The 12442-nt window shown below is 36.9% G+C and overlaps 1 protein-coding gene across 1 annotated transcript; it reads right to left on the bottom strand.

The window, feature by feature from the left end:
- Window positions 1–3142: 3142 nt before the first annotated feature.
- Window positions 3143–4194, bottom strand: PER1 (1-cysteine peroxiredoxin 1). The gene is made up of 4 exons (XM_079006337.1): window positions 4069–4194; window positions 3833–3981; window positions 3615–3761; window positions 3143–3535 (listed from the first exon to the last, which is right to left on the bottom strand). The coding sequence occupies exons 1-4, from the start codon at window positions 4184–4186 to the stop codon at window positions 3290–3292; spliced, it is 660 nt and encodes a 219-aa protein (XP_078862463.1). The 5' UTR covers window positions 4187–4194; the 3' UTR covers window positions 3143–3289.
- Between the last annotated feature and the right edge of the window lie 8248 nt (window positions 4195–12442).

Genomic DNA, 12442 nt, shown 5'->3' with positions numbered 1-12442 from the left:
AAAATTAAATATTTTGTTCTTTCTCTCCAAATTCTTCCAAATCGGAAGGAAAACTAGAAGGGAAATGATCCATCCATTTTCTTTCACTTCCCATTGCTTCATTTATTTAGTGAAGCTCGGAAACACTAATTTATTTTACTTTATTCTCACTTCCATTCACGTGTTTTCTTTTCTCTTAAATTGAACTCGGAAAGAGGATGTTAGAGTAGTGTTTTATTCTTTTCTTTCTCTTCCTATATGATGATGTGTGAAAGGCTATATATAGCCTTTATATGATGTGAATAAAATAAAGGAGATACAACTTTTGAAATACAAACAAAAGTTTCTCATATGTTTTCTACCTTCTCTTCTTGGTGTAAAACAAAAAAAGTTTGTTTTTTTTTCTTAGAAAATTGGGTGTGGGCCACTAGATATAACACAAATTTGATTACCTCACATGCTACATAAGCTTGATATCACCTCACATGCCACATAAGCAATGATGTTATAACGTCAAGGATATGATTTTCATGTTATAACAATGTTATAACATCAATATGTTCCGCCTTGGATCCACTCGTAACAACTCCCATGATTTCTCGAACCCAAACACATGTCCCATTACAACTCCCATGATTTCTCGAACCCGAACACATGTCCCATTTCAACCTGATATCGTTCTTTTGCATATTTGAAAAAAATCAAGGTCCATTGCATACCTAGCACCTTTGATGTCACTACAAGAAGTCTGGGTAATAGCGGCAACGCCTGTTGTCGCTAATGGTGGGGGTGGTCGCCGCTAATACCTTTAGCGACGACATGTCGCTGCAGATGCGTCGTCGGTAATGCTTCGTCGCTAATACACATATAGTCGCCGCTAAAGGTTACCCGTCGCCGCCATTGCACCTGTCACCGCTAATAGTCCACCGTCGGCGCTAATAGTGTGCCGCCACTAATACTCTGATGTCGCCGCAAAAACTTTTTTGTTTTTGTTTTTGTTTTTGTTTTTTTTGCTTATTTAACATTAAATTTATAAAAAACAATATAATATTTATAAAATCTGATAACTTTTTATATAAATATTAATCCATACACAAACAATCCAAAATATTAATCCATACACAACCAAATCCAAAATATTAATCCATACCACCTAATCCAAAATATTAATCCATATACAACTAAATCCAAAATATTAATCCATACCACCTAATTAAAACATTCTTCCAAATTACAAAACATTTTCATAAAATCCTAAAGTAACTATTCGTCCTCATCATTTCCTTCATTATTTGGTGGCAGTAATGAGCGAAACCACTTTTCTAATGCTACAGAACAGGTCGGGTCCTGTAGTATTGTTTGCAGCATTTCCAACTACAATGAAAACAAAATATATTACCAACATATCATAATAACATTATAATTTCCAAAAACCATACCATTCTACAAAATATCAACATATCAAATACACTTAAACATACATCTACTTTCCATTATAACATTGTACTTTAAAAAAATTACCAAACTACAAAATATCAACATATCAAACCATAACCAACATATCATTATAACATTCTACTTTTCATTATAGCATTATATTTTCAAAAAATTACCAAACTATAAAATATGAACATATCAAACTATAACCAACATATTATTATGTCATTATACCATTCTACTTTCAATTATAGCATTGTACTCTCAAAAAATTACCGAAATACAAAATATCAACATATCAAATCATAACCAATATATCATTATACCACTCTACTTTCAATTATAGCATTGTATTTTCCATTATATCATTATACTTTTCAACTTAAACTAATAATTACCTGTGATTGTGGTTGTTCTTGTGTCACTGGGTTGTTCCTGATCGTACATGGACACGACGGTAGGGGGTTTACGTCCAATGCTTCTGATATGTCCGCGTCGAACACCCAATATTCTATCAAAATAGTTTTTTTATATCAGCGAGTGTTAGACCGCTTGCTTCAGAAGTAGCTTGGGTTCGTTGGTTGATTTCCTAGTGTCACTGGTTATTCCTGATCGTACATGGACACGACGGTAGGGGGTTTACGTCCAATGCTTCTGATATGTCCGCGTCAAACACCCAATATTCTATCAAAACAGTTTTTTTATATCAGCGAGTGTTAGATCGCTTGCTTCAGAAGTAGCTTGGGTTCGTTGGTTGATTTCCTAGTGTCGCCGGTTTTGGAGTCTTGTGGCAGTTTTTGGGAAAGGAGGGTACCAATTTTTTGCTTCCTAGTCCACCAAGTTGCAAAAAAGAGAGAAAAAACGAGAGAAAGAAAGAAAGAAACGAGAGGAATGAATAGAGGAGGCAGAAGAGATGTCACAAAAAGGCTAACTGGAACTGGGTTATTTGCAAGGACATTAGCGGCGACACACAATAGCGGCAACACTAGGGCAATAGTGGCGACACTTGGAGGGAAAGTTTTCCGCGTTTTCGCTTTCCTCCACAACCGTTGGATCGAAAAGAAATCAGACGGAATGGGTAATTTGAACCGGATCGCTGAATCTAGGTATTAGCGGTGACGCCTTTAGCAGCTATTGCCCTACGTCGCCGGTAATGCCAACCTTTCTTGTAGTGTGTATATCATCCCACAATTCTTTAAAGGTTTCCCTGTAAGAAATTGCGAATCTCAAGTTGGTTCGATCGTGTTAAATATCCACGAGACTATCATGGAGTTAACTGTCCATCAATCTTCAATCTCTTCTGAATTGTCAGCGGGTTGCTTGATTGCACCATTAATAAAACCCATCTTCTTCTACGCACCCAACAAAACCCTAATTACCTTTGCCCATTCTTCAAAATTAGGGCCCTTCAATTGTGTATGGGTTATCAATTTACCCGGATTGTCATTGCTTGGAAGAGCATGTGGAGAAAGAAATGAACTGGCGGAAGCTTTATCATCAGAGGAAAGCTTTGAGAGAATCAATTTGGTATTATGAGAGTAATGAAATGGGAATAATCTGACTTTTCTCAATAAGCCAATGATACATATATACATATAGGTGATGAAATCTAAAGAATGCTAGAGCATAAATTCTGCCTGCTAAAATGTGGTAAAAACATAATGCAAAGACTTGCCTAGAATATACAGGCAAGAGAAAAGGAAACAAAAGATTAACACACCAAAAATCACGCCAATATAGACACGTAAATTTACATAAAACATAAGCCAAAATGATACTATTATTCGAATCTACCTTCATATATAAAGGTCATTCCATCATGCACATACCAAAATTTATCATCGATATACGTACACAGATAGATAAACCCAAGTCAAACATTAGTAAAACGCAAATATTCCTTCTTCGATGGAAGATCAGCAGTCTTGAAACCATTAGGAAACAGCTTTCTAGCTTCATCGTTAGACACACTCGGAGCTATCACCACCGCTTCCCCCTCCTTCCAGTTCGCCGGCGTTGCTATCTTATGCTTAGAAGCCTTCAGCAACGAGTCCAACGCCCTCACGACCTCATCCATGTTCCTCCCAGTGCTCGACGGATACAGGAAACTCAACTTAATCTAACACCATCAATGAAGAAAATCATTATGAATCATGAATCATGAAGATCAAATATAGCAGTTTATATTATAATCCAACCTTCTTGTCAGGACCCACGATGTGCAGGGCTCGAGAAGGGAGGTTGTGCCCAGCGTCATCTTTCTCATCGGGATCCACCATGTTCAGCTGCTTGATTATATCTCTGGTTGGATCAGCAGCGATCGGATATGTCACCTTCTTCCCTTTCTGCAACAATAACAATCATCCTACTTCATTAGTTAACTACACGGTATAACCATAAACATAGAAGAATATACATTATAAGCTTCGATATCTTTGATCCACTCCTTGTGAGACGCAACATCATCACACGATAACCCCAATAACTTCACTCCCCTTTCAGCAAACTTATCCGCGTATGCAGCCATCATTCCCAGCTCCGTCGTGCAAACAGGAGTGAAGTCACCTGTAGTTATGGAGTTTCGATTTCAGAACATTTGTATCTACTTTTAGTTTCGATATTGTGCACAGTTATGGCGATATTGAATCGTACCTGGGTGAGAGAAGATGATGGTGAAGGAGTCGCCGACGTAGTCATGGAGGTTGATTTTGCCATGAGTGGTGTCGACTTGGAGGTTCGGGAGAGAGTCTCCGATCGTGATGCCAGGCATGGTGGTTATTGAATTGGAAATGTGAAAAGAAGTGGATTTGCAGAGGAATTTAAAGGGGGTCGCCGGAGGGGAGACGTGGCGGAAGTGGTGACGTGGCTGCTGGATATGATGCCACTTCTCCAGGACTGTCATGACTGGCACCACCACGTTTTCTCTTTGCATTAAAGTTGCCAATTGGTGGAAGGTATGCAAGATTTTGGTTATTTATTTAATTTCTTTGGAATAAACATTTGGAAAATTGAATAATTTAACAAAATTTTTTGGGTATTTTATTTTAGATAATATTTTAAAATTATTATTTTTTTTAAAATGACCATTGTATCTGAAATGGTTCATTACGGAGTGCATTTCAAACTCAATAGCAAGTTGGACGGACCATTAAAGACCGTCTAAAATGTCAATTTCAGGTCACCATTGTTTATTCCGGATTGCGATTTTGAAATTCATTTTTCGAATTATACTCTAATACATTCGAGATCTCAATTTACAAACGAATTCTGATACATGCTCTCCGGCATTCCGACATGTATTCTGAGACTTAAGATGTGGAAGACGATCATGATGACCTGATTGTTTTACGAGTAAGTTCTTTACCCTTATAGTTAGTAGTTTACTTTTAAGATTTTTGTCTTTAGAAACTTAATCTGGAACGCGAAGAACATCTCCGGAATGAACATAACACATTATGGGGTAGCAATACATGTTGATAATGCATTATGACCAACCCAAAACTATTTTAATTATTTATATTAGAATATTACACATCGAAAATAGGAATTCCGGAACAAAAAAAATATGATCCCAAAATACGAAGACAATTATCTCTACTATAACTCTTACTAGTGGGCCGGCCTTGGTGCCTTAGACCAACTTTTACTGGAAGGTAACTCACCTCGAATATTGAAGCTCGCTGCCCGAACGTCCTAGCTGCTGCCCTGACGGCTTCCCAAACTACAATTTTCATCACAATACCCAATTAGCAACTAAGTTCTAAACCATGATCCATAATCCAATCTTGGGGTAAAATGACCATTTTACCCCTGGCCCAACAAGACCCATAACTAAGCCCAAAACCAATAAGGTCCAAGTCAACATTTTGGTTGACTCAACTCGCCGAGTTGGTCCTTCAACTCGTCGAGTCCTATAATTCAAAGAACTTCGAACCTGCGATCTAACTCGTCGAGTTTCCCCTTATAACAGAATCGAGACTTTCCATTTGAACTCGTCGAGTTCATCTTCATCTCAGATGCGATAGTTGCTCTTAACTTGCCGAGCTCATCCTTGAACTCGTCGAGTTCCATGATCTTCAAGTCCATAAACGAGCCCAACTTGCTGAGTCATCTCCAAAACTCAACAAGTTGCTCAATATTAGAAAAGATTGGTGAAACTACGACCCAATTCGCCAAGTCGTATGAGCAACTCGTCGAGTCCTTCAATGTCCAAATCCATACAACCGATCTCAATAGGGCTTAACGCATCTAAAACATAGATCTGACCTCCTAGGGTCGATATTACACGTAAAGTTATAAACTTTACATGCAAGCAAGGTGTTAACACCATCTCCAAGTCTAAAATGAAGTCTAGGCCAAAGGGAAGGGCTAAAGCATGATAAATTCATAAACTTTATGGCTAAAGGGCCTGAAAGGGATATGGATTTGAAATTACAACTTCAGATCACACTCCATACTCCAAAAAGGTTCACAAAATTGCTAAAAGATGGCCCTAAACTCAACATGGAGAGATCGAGCAATAAGGAAGTCAAGGAAGCAACTTATACCTTAAAGGGACTGGAAATGGAGCTTGAACCCTGGATCTATTGCTTCCTTGAACCTTCTAGCTCCTTCTTCTTCTTCCTCTAGCTTCAAGATCACACAAACACTCTAAAAAATGACTCCCACGCTTATCAAAGCTCAAGGGACACAAGTTAAGGCGTTCTTGACTAAGGAAGACGATGGGGGCTACATGGGAGGCTGGTTAATGTGTTTAAATAGGGTGTAAACCCTAGAATTTAGGGTTTCATCCAGACAGGTCTACTCGTCGAGTCAGGGCTTTCGAATCGTCGAGTAGACTCTTCTACCCGCGTCTAATTCTCATTTCTACTCGACGAGTTTGGGACCTCAGCTTATCGAGTCCCTTTGCAAAAATGAGGATTCTTGTTTAAAATACCTACTAGGAACCGGGCATTACAATTTTTTAAAAATTTAATTGCGAACTTTATTATGTCGCAAATATCCATGGGGAAAGATAATTTGGGATTAATTGTACTCATAGTTATTTAATGTATTCAATAAGGTTGAGAACCTTATACATCCAATTGAACTAAAAGCTTAACAACCTCAAAAATAATGTACACCTTAAACGGATTTTTATACGCTTTTAAGGTAAATATATGATTAACAATTTAAAATTTTTTGTTTGATAATATTCTAATACATGACTCTTTTAGATATTGATTCTTGAGAGTTTTCCTATGAGAAGTTTGTTTGGTACCCAATGTGATCCCTCGGGTTGTTGCATGGTTGAAACTGAAACCTTTAAGTGTGGTTAAGTGCAACCATCTTCTATATGTATAATTTATGTTTATTTATAATTTTGTTAGTAGGATAATAGATTTATACAGAAGTTGGAGCCTACAGAAGATGAGAGTCGTGACGAATGGTGGACAATTAGCTTGGCATGGATTGATCGCCCTGATTTACCTACCACAGATGTTTCCAAGACACCTTCTGTAACACCATCACCCCAACACTCGCCTACCCATGAGCCTCGTCAAAAGAAGGCACATATATATGTTGCAAAAGGTTCAAATACATATGACCCACCACCACCTCCATCGCCACCCACTATATCATCAACTGATACAGACCAAATTATTTATGAGTTGCAAAATGAGGTCTATGAATGTTGGGAGACGTTGAGAGAACATGAGATGCGTTTTCTAGAACTTGAACCTGTAGTACTCATGCTTCTAAAACATAATAATAAGGTTGTTGTAGATGATGTTGGTACTGTAAAGGGGGTGGAGGTACTTTGTTAATTATGTCACTTCTATACATTTTTTTATTTAACTTTATGGTATACTTGTTTTTACATTGTATATAATTAAATACATTGAAGTATACAAACACATATCATAGATGATGTGGTACCACATATTACAATGACTTATGAGACCATGATTATGGGTCAGGTACCCTGAAGAACCGTCGAATGGCGGCCCTAAGCAACAATCTACATATATTCAATCTTTAGATATAACAATGATTTTGTGGGAAGAATACAAAATGCCTCCAACACCTCTTATGCATTCTATGCGCCAAAAATTTATGTCCATATGGTATAAGTCCCCATGGATACAGATGAAAAGGAAAGGTAATGCATGCCAATAGCCAGCACCATTGGACAATCTTTCAGAACCTACCATACACGTTTTGGGCATGCTTATACGGGAACACTCACACGAGCTGGTTGGAATGTGATGTAAGTTATATAATTATGTGATCATTACGTACTACACTTCTAATAACTATACTCACTTTACTGTAAAAATTTTTATTTCAAGCACATCATGATGTGGATCTCATTGTTGATAGAGCGTAGATGGGATGATATCCGGTGGATGGTTATGTCGTTAACTTTCAACACTAATGCATTTGACTGGACTGAAATGGTTGACAGATTTGTTTACCCAACTTCGTCTGAGTGTCTTACGGTATAATTGTGTTTCGATTACATTACCTATGTGTCACACCCCAAAACCGAGAACGGCGGAAACGTTCTGGGGTGGAGGACGTCATGTAATGTATCACAACAATGTAAAGTAGTAAACAAGCAACAACATCATCCATCGCATTAATAGTATAATTTTGAATACAAGTGTGTTCTTTCATTGTATAAAACCACATAATGAATAATCAAAATAAAAGACGAGTCTTGACTGCTCCGTCTTCACAAAACTTGGTCGTCGTACCTATCTATTTGTGACATAAGAATACAAGTTATTTTGAAAGCGAGTATCAGCAATAAAGCTTGTGAATTCATAAGTATTTATGTGTCTTTGACTTGTAAACTATAAATAAAGACTTGTAAATGTTTGAAGAAAAGTTTGTATCAGTGAACATGTTTGTAAGTAATTGTAAACGTTTGAAAATCCTAGAAAATCTCATATTTCCTACTAGTATAAAAAGTAGTCTTCTACCAAGACCAAACTGTTTTGAAAGTGTGCATCATTGTAAATGTGACGGTTTTTTCCCTCGTATAACTATTATTATTATAAAACTATCGTCTACCTCATCGTTTATGTGTATGTGTCACAATATAAAGGTAATAAGGAAAATAGTCTATCTATATCAAATATATTCTACCTCGTCGTTCATGTGAAGGTGTCACAAAGTAAAGGTGAGAAGGAAAATAATATAATCATTTAAGTATTATCCTTTGGTACTAGGATAAACACGACAGAGTAACTTGCCGAATAGTATTAACCGTAGACATTCGTCGATGTGCATTTTCCCTCTGTAGCTAACAGCTGGGTGTAGAATGGTTAGTCTCGTACTTATATAATAGTATCTACTCATATAATATGTAATAGTATCTCATCATATAGTATGTAATTGTATCGCTTTACTAGTATCTATGTAATTGTAACCCTGTAATAGTATGTCTTGTAATTTTATGTATTAGTATCTCTTCATATAGTATGTAATGTATTCGTATTTCTGTAATTGTATCTCTTCCTATAGTATGTAATGTATTAGTATAGACTCATGAATGAACTGACTCTTGTGTGATTCCTTGTACTTGGAATAGTAAGTAGTATCTCCTAACTATACCTATTATAGTTACTAGTAATGTACGTGTATAATCGAAGGTATAACTTTGTTACCCAAAGGTACTGAACTAACTGATGGAACTTTTATGTCTATATATGGATACATGATATATAACTAATATTTAGAAGACATTCAGACGAATAACCGATACCCTAAGACCACATCCTAACGAGGAAAAGGAATTAAAGCGATCTAGCCGTCCTAATTCCTGTAAACATTACTTATATAACTATACATATATAGGCATGCATTTGACAATATAAAAGTATAAAAGAAGTTTTGTAAAACCTTTGAAAAGTTTAATAACTAAGAAGTGATGACTTGATGTCAGTTTATAAAACGATTTGAAAGTAGTTTGTTTGATAAGACAGTTTTAAATATAAGAAAAACCTTTACTTGAAACACATTTGTAACAGAGTTTGAAAGGAAACATACAGTATGTATGACAGTTTGATAAAGAGTTTAACATGTAAAAACGTTTTGGTAAGTCATTTAGAAGTAGTATACTGAGTAAACAGCTAACAATGTAGCAAATCCATTTGTATGCTAGTTATTAATCACATGTGATTGATATAATAACCAGCATGATTCAACTTGTATCCCCCCCATAAAGAATTTATAAACATTTAAAAGGTTAATTAAGGGGTATGAACTCACCTGTAGTGAGTGGTTTGTACGGAAGTGTTGGACAAGGTGCTTGTCACACCCCGAAACCGTTGGCGGAAACATTCCGAGGCAGAGGACGTCATGTATAGCATCACAACCAATGAATAACAACAATCATAGCAACACAACCATTAAAGTGAATATTTGAATGAAAACGTTTACATCTGTTTGAAACTCAATTTGAACTACATTCATTAGTTTTGCAAAATAAAAACTTAAAAACTCTAAATGCTTCGGTTCCTCGAAAAATCCAGCAAGTTCCTGTCTACTGATTTCCTGAGAATACAAGCAGTTTGAAAAATATCAGCATAAAGCTGGTGAGTTCATAAGCAATAATTTGTAATGAAATCTTGTTGATGAACGAGCTGAAATGTTTGTGAAATCTCCATAAAATCCAATATTTTCTTTAATGAAAAACGTAGCGTTATCAATTTCGTATACAACCATGAATGTTCGTTTCTGAAAATACCGTAGTGATATGCGAAAAATACTACCTCGTGTGACTAGCTAAAGCTAATTATGAAATATACGTAGTTAATATGTAAAACCGTAGCATAAATGATTCGGTTTTGAAAACCCTGGTTCGGCCAGTATGCATAGTGTGTTTAGTTCTATTTGGTATAAATAAAACTACTGAAGAAAACCAGGTTGGTAACTATCGGTGAGTTATACATAATGTGAGTCATATAACCATGCTTGATATGACTAGTGACCTTTCCAACGTTTTTCAAGCATTGATGTTAAATGACATTTGTACATCTCATGCGTGCCCACCTAACTATAGCTAGCAGTCCAGATGTGGGATTGTCAGTCCTGAATAGATCTATTCACAAACCTCACGCTCTCCCTCCAGGAGACTCTGGTTATACAGTTGTAGGATTTATCCATGTACACCTAAGGGTACAGTAGTGAAGTAGCGCCTCACAATATCGTACAATCTAGTTTACATGTAATGCAGTAGCGTTCTACTATAGTGAGAATACGAATGTAGACCGCATATAGTGATAAGTTACAGCTATGAAAATCATGATAAAACAGTGATATAAAGTGTAAACGGTTTCTATTCCAGCGCATATGTTTAGTAGAGAAGTTTCTATGCTTGATAAGTTTTTAGAGAAATCTCAAATTATACTCATTATAGTTTGCATGTATAACATAGTGAATAGCGTTCCGTAAAAACTATGCAATTTTAGTGAAAACGTCCCTTATGCTCAACATAGTACAAAAGGGAAATAAAGTATGAAATTTGCATAAGTTTTATGTATATTCCTGAAAACATTTACGTTTAGCTTATAAGAAAAACATTTACGTTTAGCTTTTATTCCCCCCCTGAAAATTTTAAAAATACGGAAAATGTAGGGGTATGAACTCACAGTTGTTGAATGGGGTTGTTGACTGAAATGAAGATGCCCGATTTGTTGCACATGACACTAACGAAATCATATTATCAAATAAATACGTATATGTATCTAAATTAGCGATTTCGATAAATAAAGTGTCAGAAAACACTTGAATTTCGGTTGAGGAAGGTTACCGAGACTTGCTTGAATTGAAGAAATGAGTTTTCAGCCAAAAGTACCACCCAAAAAGGTGTTTACGGTCTTTGAACACGAGTTTACAGTTTCTGAAGATTGTCGAGTTTACGGTTTCTGAAGATTGCCGAGTTTACGGCCGTAAAATCAAGAACTGAGTTTACGGTCTTTGAAGGTTGGACCGTAAACTTGGAAAATGGTGTTTGGATGCTGATTTCGATGGGATAAGTGATTCCAGACGTTCCAAGGGCTCCAAACGGTGTTTTTCGACGTTTCCCGGAGTTTAAATGCGATTTTGAGTGTTTACGGTTTGAGTTTCTTAGAGAAAGGAGGAGAGAATGTGGCCAGAAACGTCCCAATGAAGTCAGAGGCATCATATTTATAGGGTGAAAATGGGGTCCACTCGTCACAGACCGTAAACAGGGTTTATGGTCGTAAACTAGTTTACGGTCGTAAACGAGTTTACGGCCGTAATCCCATTTTAGACCAAAAATGTTGTTTTCTCGAGATTTTCGGGTTTCCGAGCGATTTTTGATTCCGACTCGTAAATAATTTAATTAAATATAACTAGATTATTTTAATAAACCAAAGAGTTTGACGGAAAAGTTAACAAATTTGAATTTTTATTAACGGAATCGCATAACGGAAACGGGACAAGTTTCGGGTTGTCACATCATCCCCCCGTTAGAGGGAATTTCGTCCCGAAATTCGAACCTAGAATACAAATCATGGATTAGGAAAGAGATGCGGATACTTCTGTTTCATCTGATCTTCGCGCTCCCAAGTGAATTCAGGCCCCCGCTTGGCATTCCAGCAAACCTTCACTATCGGGATGCGACTTTGTTTCGTTCGTTTGATCTCTCTGTCCATGATTTCGACCGGTTCTTCCACGAAGGTTAGGTTCTCGTTGATTTCAATTTCATCAAGAGGAGTCACAAGTGTCTCATCGAACAGACACTTCTTTAGGTTCGATACATGGAAAACAGGATGAATGTTGCTAAGTTCTCGCGGTAGCAGGAGTTTGTATGCTGCGGGACTGTAACAGCCCGGAATCTCAGGTATTGTTAAATTATGTTTTTGAGGTGATTTAAGAGGGGACTCGGCGAGTTGGAGCCTAGACTCGCCGAGTAGGATCGCAGACTTGGTCGCGGGTTCGCGACTGGACTCGACGAGTCCAGATATGGACTCGGCGAGTCTACGCTGTTTAGTGAAAACCCTAACCGTTC

Source organism: Lactuca serriola, chromosome 6, assembly GCF_051521515.1.
Source record: "Lactuca serriola cultivar US96UC23 chromosome 6, Lser_US96UC23_V15, whole genome shotgun sequence".
NCBI classification, from domain to species: domain Eukaryota; kingdom Viridiplantae; phylum Streptophyta; class Magnoliopsida; order Asterales; family Asteraceae; genus Lactuca; species Lactuca serriola.
The sequence above is the reverse complement of the archived record's forward strand: the minus strand, read 5'-3'. Positions and strand labels throughout refer to the sequence as shown.

Bases quoted from the DNA above. Each gene is read 5' to 3' on its own strand.
- PER1 (XM_079006337.1), bottom strand. From the start codon at position 4,186: ATGCCTGGCATCACGATCGGAGACTCTCTCCCGAACCTCCAAGTCGAC. The intron at 3,982-4,068 runs GTACGATTCAAT...CCATAACTACAG, and splicing joins CATCATCTTCTCTCACCCAG to GTGACTTCACTCCTGTTTGC. The intron at 3,536-3,614 runs GTTGGATTATAA...TGATGGTGTTAG, and splicing joins TCGTGGGTCCTGACAAGAAG to ATTAAGTTGAGTTTCCTGTA.